General features: G+C 45.7%; 2 protein-coding genes across 4 annotated transcripts in view; one reads left to right on the forward strand and one right to left on the reverse strand.

Annotated features, from left to right (window-relative positions):
- ANAPC10 (anaphase promoting complex subunit 10) overlaps nt 1-22,177 on the forward strand; it is a 497,529-nt gene that overhangs the window by 137,116 nt on the left and 338,236 nt on the right. The gene's annotated exons all lie outside the window — the stretch shown is intronic.
- ABCE1 (ATP binding cassette subfamily E member 1) overlaps nt 1-22,177 on the reverse strand; it is a 172,172-nt gene that overhangs the window by 39,360 nt on the left and 110,635 nt on the right. The window contains exons 15-16 of the mRNA XM_086962241.1: nt 7,513-7,655; nt 7,291-7,413 (exon numbers count right to left, since the gene is read on the reverse strand). Coding sequence (XP_086818367.1) covers nt 7,291-7,413; nt 7,513-7,655 — 266 coding nt within the window. The remainder of the gene's footprint in view (nt 1-7,290; nt 7,414-7,512; nt 7,656-22,177) is intronic.

Here is a 22,177-nt window from a genome sequence, read left to right on the forward strand (position 1 = left end):
GAAGTAGAAATGGTAGTCACAGGTACGGAGACAGAAGAGCTCTTACTCACCGTTTTCTTTGAAGATTCCTTGGTGGCTGAGGCTCCAGAGATATTAGATGGAGATCTCTGTGAAGAGCCTGAAGTGGAGTGGGGGTTTTTAACCTGTTTTCTCCCCTCACTTGAATTATCCTCTTGAGATCTCGCTCTCTTACTGGAGGTAGAGGCTCTGTCTTCATCATCCGTAGAAGAGGATTTTAGCCACAAAAGTACTCTGGCCTCCCTATCCCTTAAAGTTTTAGAATGGAAGGTACGGCAGATCTTGCAATTTTTTGCCTCATGTTTTGGATAAAGGCAATAAATGCAGTCCTTATGTTGGTCATCAACATGGACCCTATTTTCTTCTCGCATGTTCTACAAGGTCTAAACAAGGCCTTCTTGTCAGACATCCTGAAGCTTTGGTGAAGAAACTGAGTCAAGACTCGGGGAGACTCCCTTCCACACGACCTGCAGTGAAAATCTGAGGAGAACTGGCTCTGCAGAGAGGGTTCTAGAGGGTGCTGTGAGCTGATTGGTTGGTAGAAAGACTTTGGTCTTTTTAGCATAATGAGGTAGATAGGCTACTACAATTTAGGCCTCAGGCCTTCTCATAGGGCCTACCACTGTAATTTACTTTTGGCACTGCTTTTTTATATACCGTGGGACTCCCGCCTCGCCGACGGGGAATGATTCCGGCATGTGAATCTATGAAACATACCCCAATACTGGATAAATGTATTGCTACCACTTTTGAAATTTTTGAAGGCACAATGTTATGTTATGTTATGTTAAACTCATTTATTATGCGCACAGATGCTCCAGCGAAGGAGCGTCCTGGCGCCCGACAAGGTAGCAACACAACACAACAGGACAGAGCGGAACAAAGGAAGGAACTAAGGAAACAAGAAAGTTTTTACAGCTCGACGAAAAGAGAGCAAATCCCTGAGAGCACGAATCTCAAGGGGAAGGGAATTCCACAACACTGCGGCGCGTACTTGAAATGAGCGGCCGCCAGCCCGGCAGCGCTTGAAACGGGGGACGACAGCAAGTTCTAGGTCCGAGGATCTTAAGGCACGGCCCGGGACATAGCGAGACAAAAGGTTGGAAAGAATCAAAGCAGGGGATCCCTTGAGGATCTTGTAAGCTACACAGAGGACCTTGAACGGGATCATTCGCGCAATCGGTAGCCAATGCAGCGTGCGCAAGGTGTTAGTTGTAGGACAGAATCTAGGTAGGCCCACAACAGCTCTCGCCGCTGCATTCTGTATGCGCTGCAGGCGGGTGATTTCGGCTTGATTTATTCCCACTAAAAGGGAGCTGGCATAATCGAGCCGAGAAATCACTGTTGCCTGAATCACAAGTTGCCTGGTGGTAGCATCAAAGAATTTTAATACGGGCCGTAATCCACGCAGGATGCCAAAGCAGCAGGCCGCCGTGCGCTTAGTATGGCAGTCAAAGGTGAGAGTTGGGTCGAGCCACACCCCGAGGTTTTTTAACTCAGCGACCGGAGTTGGCGTAGGACCCAAATCCGATGGCCACCACCTTTCTCCCCAGAGTTCCGTATGCTTGCCAAAGATCATAATCTCCGTCTTACTTGCGTTCAGCTTGAGACAGTTGGAGGTCATCCAGCTGGCGACCGCCCGAAGTCCATTCTGGAATCTAGGGGCATCCACATCCGCATCCCCGCTAATCGTAACCGCTAACTGAGTGTCGTCGGCATATGACACCATGGTCATACCCCAATGCCTGACAACCTCAGCCAGCGGTCTCACGTATAGGTTGAATAACGTGGGACTCAGTGAGGAGCCCTGGGGGACCCCCAGATCCAGAGGATGGAATTTGGACTGATGGGGCGGGACGGCCACGCAAAAAGAACGGTTGGCAAGGAAAGAACGGAACCACTGGAGTGCAGGGCCGGTAACGCCAGCTTCCTCCAGGCGTAGCAGAAGGATCGGGTGGGACACGGTGTCAAAGGTGGCGCTCAGATCTAATAGCACCAGCGCCGCCGTTTGACCCGCATCAAGCACGGAGCGCAAATGCTCCACCATATAAAGTAGAGCTGTCTCCGTGCTATGCCCTGCACGGAATCCATTCTGCGTGCTGTCTAAGATGTTAGCCTGTAGAAGATGGTCCGAGAGGACAGAGTTGACATGCGCTTCCGCAACTTTGGCAGGCCACGGGAGAAGTGAGATTGGGCGGTAGTTCTCGGGTTTACCAGCATCCAAAGTTGGTTTCTTGAGGATGGGCATGACTACCGCCTGTTTCCACTTCACTGGAACCACGCCGGATGCTAATGAGGTGTTGATCAAAGAGCAAACCGGCGAGAGACCGTGAGATGTTAGGTCTCTGAACAGAGCTGGCCGCAGAGGGTCAGCCGGAGACCCTGACTTGACCTGCTCGGGAAAGAATGTAAAGCATCCGGAGTTAGGGGCTTAAGAGGTCTACCGACAGAGGGTACGACCGTGGGAAAGGCTCTATAGATGGCATGAACCTTTTCCAAAAAGAAAGCCGCCAAGGTTTCACAGTGTGAAATGGAACCCTGATGAGTCACAACCACCTTTTTAGCTATAAGGTCTTTCAGGGCCTTAAAAATAGTTTTGGAGGGGTTAGTACTGGTACGAAATTGCAGGGCGCAATAAGCCGCGCGGGTTCTGCAAACTGCTCGGTGGTAAAGTTTTACAGCGGCCAAATACAAAACTTTATCGCTGTCATAAGTTTTGCGCCAATCCCGCTCAGCACGCCTACAGGTGCTTTTAAGCGCCCGCAGCGAATCATCTTACCAAGGACTCGGGTCCCTTGACCCACATTTACACGAGACTATCGGAATGAGGGAGTCAAGGGCCCTAGTAACCCACTCACAGAAGCGGTCGTAGCCCACATCCACGGTTTCAACTGAGCCTAGCGGGTCAGTGGACAGAAGATGGAAAAAATCATCAAGTTTTAATTTATTCCAACGCCGTCTAGGGATAGAGCGAACCGTGGGTTTGCGGTGCGGCTCATACAGTGGACACTGGATACGCACCAAATAGTGGTCAGTCCAGGCCAGAGGAGAGGGAGTGGAGGTACTGGCTTCTGCTAGATTAGTAAAGAAGGGGTCTAAGGTATGACCGCCTACATGGGTGGGCTGCAACACCAACTGAGCTAGCTGAAGAGCCTCGAGATCGGCAACAGAGCTGTGTACCGCAGGTATAGACAGGTTGTCGTAGTGGAGGTTTAAGTCGCCAAGAATGGAAAAATTGGAGCAGTCTGCTGCCAACGTGCTGATAGCATCTGGGAGGACCTCCCTGAAAGCCACATCGCTACCAGGGGGACGATAAATCAAAAGGCCCGAGAAAACAAAATTGGGCGTAATTGAAATCTTAAACAGCGCGCTTTCACAGCCAGTGATTATTTGCCCTTGCCAGTCGCACGGGTAGCAGGACTTGACCGCAAGCGCTATTCCCCCTCCTCTAGAGGCCGTGTCGGTCTCCTGTAACCAGGTCTCCGTCACACAGAAATCATCCGGCGACTCCTTACCTATCAGGTCGAAGATATCTTGGTGATGTTTAACCATCGACCTGACATTCAGGTTCCATATGCTGAAAAATGGGTGGGAGCTGTTTACAGCAGCAACAGAAACGTAGCTCAAGCATGTAGTGGGGGCGGAAAGGTCCAACATCCCGCAGACACATGAGTAAGGACCACACAGCGGCCCTACCCGCGGAGCATCACAGCTCCTGTTACATTGCCCAATGGCAAGTAATGTGTCCCTTGAATAGCACAGCATTATGATCCCCGTAGCAACCAGCGGTGGGGGCAAGGGTCCTGCCGCGTCCAACGCGTCCTAGCGCGGACGGGCGCAGACGGGCAGGACTCTGGCACGACTCCGGCCACGCGAAGGCACGCCCGCTGCGCGATCCCGCTGCGCTAGGGGAGGAGCTTTAAATAGGTGTCCCTCGCTGGCTGCTGCGCACTAAAGCGCACGCAGATAGTGGCGCCTAAACGAACACCCACACCACTCCAAGATGGCGGCGAAAATGGATCCCACCCCAAGAACCGGACCCGCTCAAGCGGCGGTGCTGTACCGATAATAGTGCAAGTAAGGGGGGGAATTAAAAACAGGGAATACTAACCCAAGAAGAAATCAAATATTAAAAAGGATTTTAAAATGCAGTTTCAGCAATAAGGCGTGAAGCGCTAGAGCAGCAATGCGCTACCTTGTCATTTGCATGGGGCCATGCCTTTATACAACTGTTGGAACACTCCCTTGTGATTTCGCTGATCCACATTTTGCAATGATGTGAGCCATATTACAGAATAAGTAGCACACGTGTCAGCAGCCCCTTCTGTAACACAAAGAACCCTGCAGGTGAAAACAGGTGCACACTCCAATTGTACCCTGTCCCCTAACGCATCCCCGGGCACTTTGTATAATGCGACCTCAGTTTTTAGAAAGGGCAAGCTGGATGAAGCTAATTGCCTTCCTACAATCAATGCAGGCAATAATTCTGAAGCCATATAAGAGCATTGTCTACACTCAGATTCTCCTCCATCTTGTGAGTTGCAGCCTCCCTGTGTCCCAGATTGCAGTGAGCAGAGTCCAGGAAGTGGTAAGGAGACAGACTAGTGCAGTCTCTTCCCAAGACAAAAAGTTGTTTAAAAAACGATTTTCACTTTGTGTTTACTGTCTATGCATGACACTCTGAAACAAAGACTTTATGAAGCCGGCATAGAGGGAACTGCTCTAGACTGGATCGCATACTACCTTTGAAACAGAACTAATGTCATCCACACCCCACCTTTCTCGTCCAAACTGTACTCCACAAAAGCAGGGGTCCCTCAAGGTTCTATCATCTCGCCCATGCTTTTCAACATCTACATGAAGTCTTTACCAGTACTGATCAATAAATTTCACCTCCCGTGATACAACTATGCAGATGACACGCAAATACTCCTTCAACTAGAATGCCCCAAAGACATTGGAAAATCACCAATTTTCAGCTGTCTCAGAGCCGTGGATCAGTGGATGACTTGGAGCCATCTCAAATTGAATGCTTCAAAAACTGAAATACTCACGTATGGCGATTGGAAAAATTACAACCGCATGGCCTGATGAACTGGGATCACTGCCTAAAGTATCGAAGGAAGTAAGAAACCTCGGAATGACCATGGACTTCAAGCGGTCGATGAATGTCCAAGTAAATAAACTAGCAAGATCAAGCTTTGCTACTATAAAAACTCTGCGACAAATTTTCCCTCATTTGGGATTTCCACACAAGGTCCAAGCAACCATCTCCCTTGTTCTATCCAAACTCGATTACACCAATAGCCTCTACCACGGATCACCTTTAACGACCATGAAAAGACTATAACGGATTCAGAACTCGGCTGCCAGACTACTCTTGCATATCAAACCACGAAACCACATCTCCCCTGCCTTGAAAGCCCTGCATTGGTTACCGGTTGCCAGAAGATCCACGTTCAAGCTGCTTTGTATTACCCACAAAGCAATACATGGAATAGGACCACTCTTCATCAGGAATAAAATCACCAAACACATTGAACAAAGGAACCTACGCTCTAAAGGAGCATCTCGCCTCTAAATCCCACCATACAAGAAAAAAACAATGGGTGGCACATCCTTCTCTGTTCAAGCAGCCAAACTATGGAACTCTTTACCCCCAACATAAGCTCCACCGACAACCACCTTATCTTCAGAAAACTACTCAAGATCTGGCTCTTCCCCACATAAGCACCATACGGAAATAGAAATTTACAGCATATCCCTCTGTATATAAGCATTTGTTTTCACTATAGATATGTACCTATCTTTGTGTATTACTTTATAAAACATGTCAAACAATTATGTTGTTAAGAAAATAAAATAATAATCAATAAATAAAAATAATTTTTGGTCTACATGTACATACTTCCATTGTACATCTATGTACCGTCCATGTACTTGGATCAGTGTGTCTGTTACTTTTCTCCTGAAAAAGCATATCCAATGCACTACCCTATCTCTCATCCTGTGCCTCTATCAATATATTTATTCTAAATATACTTACTTTATGTATCTATATACTTTTAATGTACTTATGGATCTATATACTTATCTCTCTTCTAATTTAGCATTTCCAATGCACTAGCCTATTTCTCAGCCTATACTTCACTCAATATATCTTCTAGCCCAACCTTCTGACTCCTCTCAAACTTCTTTCTACTACTCCTTCTAATGCACTACCCTATCTCTCATCCTATAGATCTATCAATACATCCACTCTCTCATTTATCCCAAACCCCATACCACTACTATGATCGCCAAAATAACCTTTTCTAGACTCTCTCCTGCTCTACCCCTCCTTGCATCATCTGACACCTCTTTTTACTACACCGATCCCCTAAAAACAAACATTTCTAAACTCTCCCCTCCGACTCCTTCCCTTCAAAACTCATTTTTACTCATCCAAAAGCCTCTTCCTACTGCTAAGACTTAAAAAAAAATCCTTCACTCTTTTATCCCTCCACTATCCTTTTTCAATAAAAATTAACAGACTAACATGTTTCACTTCTCAAATTCCATATTCCATATTCAACTATACTAATATACTGCCCAAATAACTGAATAACATATCTACTACTAAAATTACTTCATATTTATACTATACTAATTTGCAACACTAATCCTTTATGGGTTCCGGAGTGGCGTGCTACTCGCCAGAAAAGCGCTTCAACGCCCATCAGGGGTAACAAGTGCTATATGAATGCAAATCTTTCTTCCCCTTTTATCCATCCGTTATCCTTCTCACTCCAATTAACAGACTAATATCCACCACTGAAATTACCTCATATTTCACTATATTAATTCACCACTAATCCTCTATAGGCTCCCTGAATAGCATGCGTCAACAAGCGAGCTATAAATAAATACAAAACTTTGTCCTACTCTATCCTTCTGCTATCATTCCAAATCCAAATAACTGATTAACCTATCCACCACTTAAAATGTACTTGCATGTTTCACTATACTAATGCAACACTAATCCTCTGTGGGTCCTGGAGTAGCGTGCTACCCGCCGAAAAAGCGCTTTGACGCCTTGTCAGGGGTAGTAAGCGCTATATAAATGCAATTACAATACAATACAATCTACAATTAACCCCACATCGTTTTTTATGGTCTGCATTGAAAGGATCACACTTAATTCTACCACCCAAGTGGAGTAAGAAAAGTGTTAAGTAATAACTCGGTAATGTATCTCCTATTATAACTTTAATTCTAGAATTTCAGTCTTACCGGTTTGCACGAGTGTCCTTGGATGGATTACCATCAAAAACGATTACACGATCTGCTAAATATGTGGCCATGATGAAGTCATGTTCTACAACAAAGGCTGTCTTTTTGGCGTGAAGAATGAAACTAAATAAAAGAGAAGTACATAAAAACTTAGCATTTGGACTGGAAATTAAATCAGTCAAGCTGAACGTTACGTATTAGAAAGCAAAAAAGGCAAGTTACCGTTTAACAACCCTTGCAGCCATAAGACGCTGTTCAGAGTCCAAATAGGCAGAGGGCTCATCAATTAAGTAGACATCAGCAGGTTTACCCAGACAAAGAGCCAATGCCACACGCTGCAGCTCACCACCAGACAATGTCTGCACCTGTAGGCAAATTAATGCATTGGACCATGAACAGGAGCCGTATTTAAAGAGACATGTTCAAGCAAGTACATGTATGTCTACCACCATGGTCTATAAGATGAGAATAAATTAGCTCAACCTGAAATTAGACAAGAGTTCCATACCCTCCTTGCCTTCCACCATCCTGGATCATTCCAATGTCATGGGACAGGAGACGAGAAAAAACATGAAGTTTATGGCTGTATTAGGATCATTTGATTGCACAGAATCCACCACACATCTGATTCCGAACTATAAAGCGCATATTTGAAAACACAATATTTCCCCATTAGACAGCTGATTTGCAAAGTTCTACGTGCACGCTGACATGCATGAGCTTCTAGAAAAGGCCATATAAAAAGCTGGAGACCACAGACACCAAATTACAAGCCAGTGCCATTTAAATATCCATATACTGACACTGTTGGATTCTGTACTGGGGGGAAGTAATATAAAGCAACATGGAAGGTGCAAAGGTGAAAATAATCCTGCTGGGATGCACTACCAAACTAACCAGTGTTAAATCCAAGCAACATTTTGTAGAAGAAAAGGGGAAGAGTAGCACATAAATTCAGATGTCCATTAATAGAATCTAATAGAAAACTGTAGCTGCTGTACGTGATCTTTCAGGGGGGCCTTTCAAAATAGTTTGGGCAAAGCAACACAAGAGATACTACAGAAATACTGAAGATCGACTAGAAATTTGGGCAAGCTCAAAAACACCTGAACACACCGCTATACAACACACTCCAGGGAAACATCCTTCACAATGCAGTCTTTATAATGTAATTCCTTTACCAGTGAATGTGAGTATAATTAATATGTACACATGCAAACACATACATGTATATACATGCTGTAGGAAGTTGTCTCTGTATATGGTATAACACTAGGTAGTTATACCATGCACAGGTCTAGGGGTTCCCCAGAAGTGTACAGGGCTTAATGTAAACCCAAAGTGCTCTATTAGTGGTGGTGTGGGTGAGCAGCCTTAGGCCTAACACAGAGGAGTGTAAGGTTTTGTTGCACAACATTGACCAACAATGGACATGCAACTCAAAAAGGAGATCCACATCAATTTTATTTAAAAAAAAAATGCTTGGTTTGTGTTTTATTTTAAGACCAAGATCTTCGCAATAAGGGAAGGAAGTTTTTAACTAAAAATACTTTTCAGTTTCAAAAGTCAACACTTCTGAGCAGTTCAATGTTATCCTATGGAGGAAAGCAAAAATGCAGTTAAATGGGTAATTACGCAACTTCCAGTTTCCGTCTTTGGGACCAAAGGTTGGCAAGGGTCTGGTGAGCACAAAAACTGCACCTGCAGCGGTGTAATAAATGAGCCTCTTTTGTGGTCTGACACCCTATGACGACCTCCAACTACCACCATTTTAACTGACTTTAGTGTGTTATTTTACCCTAGCCTTAATGTAGGATGGTCCTGCATTTGCCTGCTTCTCTTCTGTCCTGTAATCTTGCTGTCTTTTAATGGGAGCTGTCACGGTGTAGAACAATACATTTATATTATGAGAATTAGGAGTTCTTACTATTGTCTTTGACATGACATTTATATTATGAGTTCATATACAATATAGAACTGTTACATTTGCCTGCCTAGTAAGAGGTAGGGCAGTAGGATTTATTATTGACTGACATACTTCTAGTCACTCTTGCTTTTCCATTCTGTCCTGCTTTACGGCAGTTCTTGCTCGGACATGATCTCATGTTACCTTGCATACTAATTTAACTCTGCTTTAGCTTCTTCACGTGCTTGCAGAACCAACTCCATTTTCTTGGCTGTCCCCATTTTCGGAGCTTCACAAGGTGAGGAGGGCATGTTTTGCTGTTCACATTTTACCGACTAGAGAGAACTGGTTCTTATCAGAGGAATGAACATGGTCCGTCTCAAAGTCATAGCAGAGGCCTGATCAACCGATGGAGTGACCTTGGTGCAGACTGGTACAATCTCTCATTAGAATAAGGAGCAAGGCTTGCTAGAAGTTTTGCTATGTTTGAATCAGTATTAGAGCAAGGGGCCTCCACTGGCTAGGCATTGTTGGGAACTTTGGGTCTCAATCGAGCTCTTGGCCTGGCTAAGTACCGGACTCCCCTTAGCAAAGTGAGGCAAGATGATGTGTACCGATTGGCGAGGTGTTCCTACTAACTCTTGATTTTATTCTTAATTCTTTGCTAATTCTTTTCTTTCCTGGTTATTTTGGATTCTTTTCATTTATTCTCCTTGTACATATTGTATTTTATTCTGATTGTTTATTTCAATTGTCATTTTTTTAGTTGAGAGTCTGCAATGATTAATGTATTAGGCCAGCCCTTTTGTTACAGTAGTGTATAAAGCAAAGGCATATGTGTTTTTCCATGCATCTGAATTTGTTCTCGTGCCTTGCCTTTGGGGGTTGAGAGTTTGCCCGCTTTAGGAAGCGCTGTGTAAAAGATATACTCCATAAGTTTGGTAATTTGATAATTTTCTTGTGCCCTAGGGGAGTGTTGGTTATACCTTGGCCCAGGAGAGAATTAGGTTGAAAATCTGTCCTTTTTGTGAAAAGCAGATTTTATTATAAGCGGCACCAGTGCGGCCGGGTGTAGAAGTCAAAATCGAAGTTCGGTCCAAAAAAAATCGGGAGTTCGGTCCAATGGTTTCAATGGAGACTAGGGGTGCTCAGAGCCACACTGCTTGCAGGTAGGTAAATTGGACAGGGGCCAAGCTTTGGGGGTTAGATTAACCACAGGGGGAGCCACATAAGAGCACCAAATATACACCACCAGAAGGGCGGCCAGATGAAGGGTGCGATTTCAGCATCGGGCGCCCAAAGATTCTCAACTGAGACTTTGTTTTCAACAAACAGGCTGCAGGCGACCAATCGGATCTTGCAGGAGGGAGATCAATGACAGCAGAGGTAAGTAGAGATGTAGGAGATTGTAGGGGCACCTTCAATTCCGCTTACCAAGGCCCAAGGGCTTCAGGTGCAGGTGTGACTTTAGACGTTGGCGTCTTCTTACCAGAGCCGGTCGCAGTCATTGGGAGCCACTGGATTCAGTCAGCAGGCGTCGTCGTGGAGTCCAGGAGGGGGTCAGCCAAAGCTACAGGTCAGGATCGCTAGGAAACGTGTTCTGGGATGGTTGTCCACTTGGACACTGGCAGGGGGGCATCTGGTGCAGGGTGGGCAGGACTCATGGTTCCTGAGGGCACAGCAGTCCTTGGTGCTAATTTATTTGGGACAGAACCCCTGTCCTCAGAAGTTCTGGTCTTTTTCAAAGTAGAGGCAGCCTTCCTTAGGTTTCTGGAAGTCACTGGCAGCAGAACAGGCATAGTCTTCATGCAGGGTCTTGGGAGCTGAAGACAGGCAGGTAGGGCTGGGGCCAAATCAGTAGTCTTTTTCAGGTTAAGCTGCGCTGCGTCTTATTCATCCTTCTTAGTTCGCATGTAACTAGTTTCAAGGTCTGAGGAAGCCTACTAAATACTAGATTTAGGGGGTCGTTTTAAGGGAGTAACAGGTAGAGACAATGGACCTTTATTGTGCCACCCTCCTCTGGTAGGGGTTATAGTACTAGCCCTGACTGGTGGAGTCCCCTCATCTTCAAGATGGAGGGGACTGAAAATTGTGCTCAATTTAGCCTCCTCCACCTCCTAGACTTGCTAAGGTTTCCAGCTGGCTTTCCTGCCCAAAGTGGGGGTGTAAGGATAAGTTACTTACCTGTAATCCTAGTTCTCTTCCAGGGGTATACTCATCAAAGTCATAAGCACTGAATAGTCCCGCCCACGTGCGGGGACCCCGAAGCAAAACTCAAATAGTCCTTTATGAGGGGGCTCTTTGATAGTCGGTGCTTGCGGCGTGACCAGGACAATTTCTCGCTTTTAGTATTATCCGCAAAGATAAATAACACAGCACTCCTCTCGGCTTTAGAAAATGTTCAAACAGATCGTAACTCTCCTACGAGTTTCGAACACTTGGTTCCTGATCACGGTAGTATTAACAGAGTCCTTTTTCCATTTCTCCTTTTTATACTCTTACACATTAAAGCTTAACATGAAGCATTCTGGGTATGGCAGTTTTTGAATGAAACTTCATTGCCTTGTTATGCCTACCCGATTCTTGATCTCAGTGCCCATAGAACTGAAACTTTAATTTGAGCATTTTAAGTTAGCGCCCTGTATTAAATCATGCACGTACACATAGCGCTTCTGGTGACAAGCATTCGATTGTCCGATTCCCGGCATTGAATGTCTGTTTTTTCGGCCATCTCAAATGCTCATTGGTGGACTGAGTGTCCTAGTTAGTTACGGCTAAGTGCCCTTATCGGTCGATGCGACCTAGAGATCAATCACGAAACGGCATAACCACCACGGTAACAGTAATCAATTCTATATTGAGTTCCTCAGTCAGTTATATTATGCTGTTATTTACATCTTCCTAAACATAATCATCAAAACCAAAACATCCATAATCAAGGAGGAGAGGGGAGGATAAAAAAGGGGGAGGGGGAACGAAAGAAATAAATAAATCAATGAGGAATTGAGGGGAGAGAGGGAAGAACGGGGAAAGATATCGTTGAAGGAGTGAGTGTTTTTCTTCTTTCTCACTTTCAGTTTTACAATCACATTCTACTTAAAAAGGGAATTTATGTTGTTCACGGTTTCTCAATAACGTTATTAGATCATGGTTTCACAGTCTCATAAGTGCACGTACATTTCTTCGTCCCCATTCAGCCCCAGAGGCATCTTGGTTTTGAATCTTATTATCAACCTGAATTCCAATCGTCTAAGTTTCTGAGTTTTATTCCCTCCCCGTTCATGCAGGGGGTTTGTCGCAAGTCCTGAATATTTTATATCCAGCCATGTTTTTTCCTTACGAGTACCAATGTGTTTCGCAATAGCATATGCGTGGTCCGAGTTTTGTACTGCTCGAACGTGCTCTAATATGCTCTAATATGTGCTCTAATTTAGAGGACAGATGGTACTTCCTATGCATTTCATTACGCATTCTAACACATATACTGCATAAGTTGACACGCAAGTGATAGTTTCTTTTATTTCAAAGACTTTGCCTCTAGGGTCCTTCACGGATTTCAAGTTCTTTCCAATCCTACAGGCTTTGCATGTAGTGCATTTTATGAATCTTTTTGCTATCGATTGAAGCTATGATTCTGTTTTTTTGTCTTCAAAGTGGCTCCTTACTAGAGAGTCTGATAAGGTGGGTGCTCTTCTGTAGGACACCATTGGTCGTTCTCCAATCTGGTTGCCTATGTCTGAATCTTTCCTCAAGACATTCCAGTATTTGACTAATGTCTGCTGAATCTTGTAACTTTCCTTGCTGTATGTCAATATTAGACGTGGTGGACCCTCATTAGATTCTGTCTTTTTCTTCTCTTCATCCTTTTGTTTTTTCTTTTTGTTCACCAAGGTTTCTGCTCTTATTTTGTTCTTCGCTATTTCTTTCCCTCGCTTGATATCTGCATGTTTGTATCCTCTTTCTAGAAAGAGAGTTTTGGTTTCATCAAACTTGCTTGTCATTTCTTTATGTTCTGAACAATCTTTTCATTCGTAAGAACTCCCCGTAGGGTATACTTTTATTCAGTGATTGAGGATGGAAGCTGAGTGTATGAAGTAAGTTGTTCATCGCAGTCTGTTTTCTAAGCACTGTAGTGTGCATTTGATTTGCCTTGATGTAAAACTTGGTGTCCAAGAACTCGATTTCTTTTGATTTTAGGTTGTGTGTAAATTTGAGTCCCACCTCATTTGTATTGAGAACCGCTGGTAGTTCAGAATTTCTGTTTCTGTCCCTTTCCAAAGAGGAATAAGTCATCAATGAATCGAAGCCAAAGGGCTATGTTAATCATGTGGTGGTCGTTGTCTTCTCTCCGAGCTATGTTCCTCTCCCAACATCCCATCACGAGATTCGCATAGCTTGGAGAGAAGGAAACTCCCATGGCGGTACCACAACTCTGAGAATAGATCTTTTTGTTGAAGAGGAAAACATTATTGTTTAGGCACAGGGTTATCATGTCAACCAGCATATTTGTGTGTTGTAGTTCACCGATAGGTCTTTGCTTCAAGAAGCACATGATTGCGTTGATTCCTATGTCGTGGTTTATTGAGGTGTATAATGACACGTCAATTGTTACAAGCAGACAGTTAGGTTGCCATTGGGGGTGTCCATTAATATTAGAAGAAAGTCCCCAGTATTCTTGATATAGGAACTCCATGTTGGAACGATCGGTGCCAAAAGGAAGTCTACATATGTAGATATATTCTCGTATAGACTGCCACAACTCTAGATGATTGGACGCCCTTTGTTAACTTTCGGAAGAAAGTACATGGTGGGAACCAGATGATTGTCCAACATTAGAAAGCTTCTTTCATCCTCGGTTATCAATCTTTTGCTTTGCCATAATTCCAGTTTGTTTTTAAGATCCGCCATCAATTCATTCATTGGGTTCTTCTTCAGGACTTTAGTTCTTCTCTTCGCTCAATTGGCACATTGCTTCTTCCATATAATGTTGCTCATCCATCACCACGATGTTTCCGCCTTTGTCGGCTGGTTTTATTTCAATTTGGTTATCATTCTTGAGTGTGTTTATTGTGTTTGCGGCTCTGAAGGCGGTATCTGCTGTGTCCAGAGCGCAATGAATGGAGGTGTTAGTGATGATCTTTCCCTCCTGTATGAGGTCATTGGCCCGGTTTTTATATTTGTCTGGTAGGTGCTGCAATAGGGTGTCTAGTTCATCGTAATGTGCCCTATCATACCTGGCTAACAAAGCTTGAGTGCTGGCGATACGCCATATGTTACCTGCTTGTGACGCTGTTCTTTTGCCAGAGGCGTCTAATAGTTTGGAATATTTATCGGGTGTGGAGCGTCCCCTGATGTCTGAGTGTTGGCCCCGTTTCTAGCATTGGAAACTACTAGTGAATCTAAAAGGCACTGGGCCTTTAATATAGGTTGAGTCCCCGGGGGCAGCTTTATACTTGTTCTCGATCCTTGGGTTAATGACCCTCGCCCTCACATGATCTTTAAACACTTCAGGTGCATGCGTAATGACCCCCTTTAGCATGGGTAAAATAGAAGTGGACCTTTGTGAGGTATCAAAAGTTTCCATTAGGAAATCCTCTTCCACTGGTTCTGCCTGTAAGCTAACCCCATGGTATTGGGCAGCTCTGTGAAGTAGCTGATTAAAACCCGTTGTGTCCTGTGGAGGGCAAGGCCTAGATGGGTAGATGTCCTCCTGTGGAACATTGCATGTTGTAGTCATCCCAAGGATCAGGGGAAGAAGGTGGACTATGGTCGCCTAGTGGCTCCTCACTGCACCCCCCCCCCCCCCCCCCACCCCCCTCGTCAGAGGTGTCATCATCATTCCATTGTGAAGGAGATGGTGTAGGAGAATTGTGTGGTCAGGGAGAAAGTGGTGGAGGAGGTGGAGAAGGGACCCTGAGGTGAGATGTGGCAATGTCCCTCTTTTTAGGTGGTGGAGCCGGTGAAGGCATATCCAATGGTCTCTTCTTCGAACTTAGGGTGAGCTGACCAGTTTCAGGGTCTTTTAGAAGAGTTTTTTGTTTAGGGTCTGGTGTAAAAACCACTTATGGTGGAGGCTGCTCTTTTGGCACCAACTTTTTCGGTTCGGTAGACTTATGCGCACCGACTCCGGAATGGTTTTTTGGTCTTTTGGCTTCGAACCGTGATGGTTTACAGTCTCTGTGGCTGTCTGTGGAACCGGTTGTTTCTTTGGTTACGAGGATTTTTTCGGCTCCGAAGGGTGCGGATTCTAACTTTTAGGGACCGGCTTTTTGCTCGGCTCAGAGTGTTTTTTCAAAGTTGATGGGTCGGTGCTTGTAGATTTAGGTGTCAAGTGTAAGTAAGTAAGTATTGGACTTGTACAGCGCAATCTAAGCCCAAGGGCGTCAAGGCAAAACTTAAAGACTTGGATGTTGAGGCAGCAATCGGCACAGAGGAGGACGGTTTCTTTTTCGGTGCCGGTGACCGGGGTTCGGTACCGGTGGCAGACTGATTCGAGCCAGAGTTGCCTGAAGGCTTAATAGGCTTCTTTCTAGAGTCCGAGGGCAGGGCATGGGAAGCAGTCTCTCGGTGTGCACCTGGGCCCGAAGGTGAAGGTGTGACCGAAGCCTTTTTCGATGGTGTATGGAGGGGGTGAGGGTCGGCGTCTTTACTTACGACATCGGAGTGCTTCGACATCAGAGTCCTCTGTTCGGAGCAGCTGCCGAGGAGTTCTTGGACACGGTACCTGTTCAGTTACATAGACGCCCTCTTGGAAGAGGTCATCGGGAATGGATGTCGACGAGCGAGCCATTTTCCTTTGAGCTTTACGATTCCAAAAAGCTGAAAGGCACAAGCTGCACAGTCTCTGGCCTTGTGCTCCAGTGAGAGACAGAGGTTACACACCTCATGCAGATCGGTGTGGGGAAACTTCGACCCACATTGAGGACACTTTTTGAATGGAGTCCTTTTCATGAGCCAGATGCCAAGGCTCAAGTAGGCCCGAAGGCCCTCGTCGACGATCGGAACTAGAGGACATCAAAGTTGGAGATACGCGACGACTAGGGATCGCGATCAGAAACAATACCATAGAAAGGGTGAAGGATAGCGCGTCGAAAGTGGAATCTGTGACGTTCCTAACTGGAGCACGAGAACACATCCGAGCCCGATGGGGGGAAAAAAACAATCTGAGGATGGAGCCGATGCCCATGCGCACTATAGTCCAAAGGAAGAGTCACCTATCTCGTGACTTCCAAAGACTTATCCAGGACAACAACAAAGTGCAAACATCCGGGTCCAACACCAGATGGCGATCTATGCAAAGTGTGTGTTCTGCAGCTCATATGCTTTCAACACCGCTTTGTTTGCTTTGAAAAACAGCCTTTAAATTCAAAGGTAAAAAGGCAAGATCATAGAGGCAGATTAGCCTAGAGAGGCTGCATTTAGAACAGTTGGAAAAACACTGGCGCCGTGCCTTTAAGACCTCCAGGAACCCCCATGCTCCCATCATGCACCACAGGTGACAGTTGTCAGTTTTTTTTGGGCGGCTGTGAGAAAGCGCCATCTTTCTTGCATGGTATGCCCCCCACTTTTTGCTGAATTGCTGAATGTGCTTTGACTGAGTGTGCCCTGGGCTCCTGCCAATCAGATGCCCAGGGCCTGTGTTCCTTCCCTAAAACTGCATTGAAGCTAAAACCCAATTGGCATCTCTGGCCACATGTCAGCCCCTGGTAAATTGTACCCTAGGTACCCAGGGCATTGTGACCAGATAAGACCCCTAAGGGCTGCAGCACTTATTGTGCCACCCTTAGGGGCTCTGCACCCTGACACCCACACCCTGCCTTTGCAGACTGAGTGTCCTGGTGCAGACCTAAACATAGAGTCGACATGGCACACATCCCTGTGTGCCATGCCCACCAACCCACTGCCCGGGCATACTTGTCACCCCTCTAGCTGGGTGCCCTATGCCAGTGGTGTGGGCACAGGTACATGAGCCCTGTGCCACTACAGTACCCAGGACCATTCCTGGGCACTGCAAGTGCAGTGATGCGATTAAGGGTATATGGTGCTGGGAGGTTGTCATTATGAACTCCACAGCACCATAATGGCCACACTGAAGACTGACAAGTTTGATATCAAACTTCTCAGCACAATAAACCCACACTGATGCCATTGTGGGATTTAATGTAAAATGCACTACAGAAGGCATCTTAGAGATGCCCCCTGAAACCTAACCTACAATCCATGTCTGGTCTGAGAGGCTGTCTAGGCTGCCACACAGCAGACATGTTGCTGGACCCCTGGGTGGAGAGCCCCCTGCTCTCCTGAGCATGCAACAATGCACATCCTAGGCGAGGTGCTAGGTATCCTCCCCCAGGATGGGCAGGGGGAAGCTTCAAAGGCATGCCGCCTTTGTGAGCTTCTCCAGACCAGTTGCTGTACTCCGCAACTGACCCCCACCAGTTCTGACCCCCCACCAGTTCTGACCCCCCACCAGTTCTGACCCCCCCTCTGGCAGGAAGACTGGCGGGAAATCCTACGACAGGAAGGGGGGTGTGCCAGCCTGTGCCAACCCCACCCCTCAGGTGGGAGAGGCAAGGTGAAGCACAACTCCGGGCCCGGCCATCTTGAAGATGGGAAAGCCTTGCCCAATCAGGGATAGGCTCCTGCCCCCCTCCCACAGGAGAGGAGCAGGATAGGGGGTGTACTCACCCCAGGACAGGGACCTATTGGTCCCTACCCTTCCCCTACCTGTAACGCCCCTAAAATTAGTATTTAGGGGCACCCTGAACCTTCCTTCCGCAGATCACGATTTTGAAACAAGAAAGAAGACCAAGAAGAAGACATGCCGTGCAGCTGCTAACAAGAGGCCGACACCAACTACTTGGCCCCAGCCCTACAGGCCTGTTGATCCTTGAACCTGCTCCTGCTAAATCTCGGCATCTCCTGCTGACAGCAACCTTGAAAACCTCTGAGGACCTGCCTGCCTTGACCCTCTTGGAGACTGGGACTCCCATGTGCAGTGGTTCTGCTCACAGCAATACCCCTGGTGCAAGCCAGGAACCGCGAATCTAGCACACTCTGCACTCGCCGAGCCTGGCCTGTGCCTGAGTGGACAAAGACCCTGAGGACGTCGCCCCGGCGATTGTGACCTGGAATCCAGTGCCCAAGGCCCCTCCGCCGACGCAGACGACACCTGCAGACTGACGGCAAGGGACCCCTCCAACCACGACCAGCAGAGGGTACGATTTCCCGACGTCAAAAGACACCCCTGCACCCGGCACCCCACGGCCCCCTGTGCCCTACTCCTGGGTGTCTACCTATCCTCCAAGATCCCAAATTACCCCTCAAAGTGTCAGTCGCTCCTGAAGGATCTCCGTCCCTGAGCCTGCAGCCTTTGTTCACCTTACAAGTTCTCCACTGAATAAAACTGGAGCGCCCGACGGCTCAAAAGCACCTTGCACTCAGCCGCCTGAGTGCCCCTGGCAGTGCAACCTTGGTCCTAACCTACTTCCCCATATGCCTTGAGCAAGTGACCAGGAGCCCAGCTCCCACAGCCGCGTGGCCTACTTGCCAGGAGCCACCAACCGAAGGCCCCTGCCTCTCATTGGATAACATTGGGCCTAGCTACCTCTGCACCCGGCTGCCCCTGTGCCGCTGAGGGTGTACCAACCTGACCCTGGGAGACCCCCGAGTCTATGCCCAGAACCTTAACTCTGCCAGTCGAGTACTTTTCCAAAAGCTGATAACTCACTTTTTTTCCATAGAGTAACTGGTTTCACTTGAAAATTCTTTTCTGTGTGGAGTTTTGAAACTTTAAAAAATTCAACTAAAATCAGCTGAACAACAAATTCCGATTACTCACCTGTTATCAGGAGAGAACCCAGTGCTGCATCTTTTAGCCTAGCACCGACCCTGAAAAGTAATTTTAACCATACTTAACAGTAACTTGAATTTCCTTCCATAGGAATCTATTGTCTGCTTTTCAAAAGAAAAGTTTCTAGGTGTCAATTTTCACAAACTACAAATATTCCTTAAAAATCATCTGTATAACTTAAACGCATTATTTCAACTGTTTACAGGAGATGCACCAGTGCTGGATCCAGGATCTAACACGGAGTGAGAAAAAGTAACAATAACACGACTTACCTGCTAAGTGAATTTCCTCCCTTAGGATAAAATTGGTGATTCTATGTGAAAAAGGTTCTAAGTGTCAACTTTTAAAATACTAGACTATTCCTTAAAAATGACTACTGTAACCAAAACGCTTTAACTTAACTTTTTACAGGAAATTATCCAAGACTGAATCTAGGATCCAGTCCTGTGGTTAGAAAAGTAATCTACAAAGTAACTAATTGCATTTAACTAGAAATTCCCATTGAGCTCAATGTTGCATTGTGTTTGAAATTGTGTTGGCTATTGCAACAACTAACTATTGTAATCAAAAACTCTATTGCCTATTTGAAAGGTATTTAACTAAAGTAACTCATTCTGAGAAAGTATATTTTAATACCTTGTTGGTTCTAAAATAAAACTATATATTTTGATACAAAACAATTGGCCTAGAGTTCAGTTCTTGAGTGTGTGAGACCATTTGCTGACTGAGTGTGTACAACAAATACTTTGCACTGTGCTTTGATACTGCCTTACTGCTCGACCAAGCTACCACTTTAGAGAGTAAGGTTATATCTAACGTTAGCCTATGCCAAACCTCTGGGGATTGTAGACTCTGTACACACTGTACCTTACTTTGGTCCAGTATATACAGAGCCACTTTCTAACACATGGTATTCGTCAGGGAAGGAGGGTGGGTTCCATATGACTTTGATGAGTATACCCCGGAAGAGAACTAACATTACAGATAAGTAATATATTTTTATACCTGAAGGTGTAGTTTTGCACCTTGAAGACTGTCTGGATTGACTATGCTGTGCATTATTCCGCCATCTAGTGGTTGGGTCCGGAATTGTAGTCTTTTTTTCTCCATTTCTTTTTATTTCATGGTCCAGGTGGGCTTTGACATACCACCATTTGGTGTCCTTCGTGACGGCGTGCTTCCTCCGGAAGCTCCCACCTTTGGAATCTTTATTCTTGTCTCGTGTTACTCTTTCTCTACCTTTAGTCTTTAAATTCTTTTTCCCGGTTATCCTCCTCTTCCTCCTGTCTCATGTTTATGGTGGAGGAGGGTGGGATCCCTAGTGAATCCAGAAAGTCTTCAAGCTGCAAAACTACACCGACAGGTAAGAAAGGAGTAGTTTCTTACCTGTAAATCCAGTTCTGTGGTAGGGGTATCTCGGTTATAGTCATAATCTAGTGAATAGTCCCGCCCATGTGTGGGGACCCCGGAGCAATCAAAAATAATCTCTTAAGCTGTCTTTTTGTGCAGTCCTGCATAGACACTTAAGAGAGAATTTAAAGACAGATAATGCAGCCAAAGCTACACTGTCCAGTACTTCAACTAGATATTCAATCAAATGTAACATCAGCACAGCCTGCCAAGTTTCTTACACAGAAAAAACTTCCCCTTTTACCAAGAACGAGTTTGGAATGATAGAGAGGAAGAGGTGGACAGACAAACCCCATAGGCTGCCATTATGTGGCTCAAAAAGGAATACTGTGCCTTTAAGGAAACTTTCTAGAACTCTCAGTATCCCAGAATGCACAGCAGGTCCCCTCCACTTTCAGTTCTTTTTGGAGGCGGATACAGCTAGACCTGTAGCATTCAGTACATAAACATCTTTCTCCACCGGGGAGGAGGGCGGGCGCTTATGACTGTAACAGGAGATACCCCTACTACAGAACTGGAGTTACAGGTAAGAAACTACTCCTTCTGTAGTAGGGGATCTCTGTGTATAGTCATAATCTAGTGAATAGAATGGCAAGCCCATCCCCACACCAAAGCGGCGGTGGAGAAGAAGAAACAACACAACACCACTACTGTGCGAACAGATTTTGCAGCGAAGCCTGCCCAACCTGAGCATCTGCCTTGGCATTAGGGTCCAGACAGTTATGCTTCGCAAAGGTATGGATGGACTTCCAAGTGGCAGCCCTGCAGATTTCTGCAATCGAAACATTACAGAGCAAAGCTGTCGTGGCCGCTTTGCCCCTGGTGGAATGAGCCTTAGGCTTACCCCCTAAGGTCTTATTAGCCTTTTGGTAACAATTGTATACAGGACACAATCCACCTCGAGATGGACTGTTTAGAGGTAGCAAGACCAGTCCTGACTGATCCATAATTGATAAACAATTGGACTGACCTACGAATATCTTTGGTTTTATCCAGATAGAATTTCAACACCGTCCTGACATCCAGGGAATGAAGAGATCTCTCCGCTGGAGTGGAAGGATTCTGAAAAAACGTAGGCAACGTTATAGTCTGGTTAACATGGAAATCAGAAATAACCTTAGGTAGAAATTTAGGGTGAGTACGCATCACACCAGTAGCAGCTTGAAATACAGTGTAAGGTTCTTGGCAACACAACGCCTGAATTTCACTCACCCTGCGGGCCGATGTAATGGCCACGAGGAACGCCACCTTCCAGGACAGGTGCTCTAGCGAAGCCTTATGAATAGGTTCAAAAGGTTCCTTCTTCAGTCTGGACAGCACCACATTAAATTCCCATGAAGGTGAAGGAAGACGAACAGGAGGAAACACTTTCTTCAAGCATTCCAAAAAATCCTTTATCACTGGAATCTGGAAAAAGGAAGTCTGTGAAGGGCATTTCCTGTAGGCAGTCAGAGCAGCTAGATGAACCTTAAAGGACTGAAAGTTAAAGCCAGACTGCGCCAAATGCAAAAGGTATGGAAGGATGACATCTTTCTTACATGTCGTCGGATCATAGCTCTTGGACTTGCACCAGATACAGAATCTCTTTCACTTGTAAGCATAAGAAGTCCTAGTGGAAGGTCTCTTGGCTTCCTTCAGTATGGCCATACAATCTGCAGGGAGATTCAAATGGCCATATTGCACTCTCTCAGGAGTCATGCCGCCAAACTAAAAGACGA

The sequence above is a fragment of the Lissotriton vulgaris genome, chromosome 3_1 (genome assembly GCF_964263255.1).
Source record: "Lissotriton vulgaris chromosome 3_1, aLisVul1.2, whole genome shotgun sequence".
Lineage (NCBI taxonomy): Eukaryota > Metazoa > Chordata > Amphibia > Caudata > Salamandridae > Lissotriton > Lissotriton vulgaris.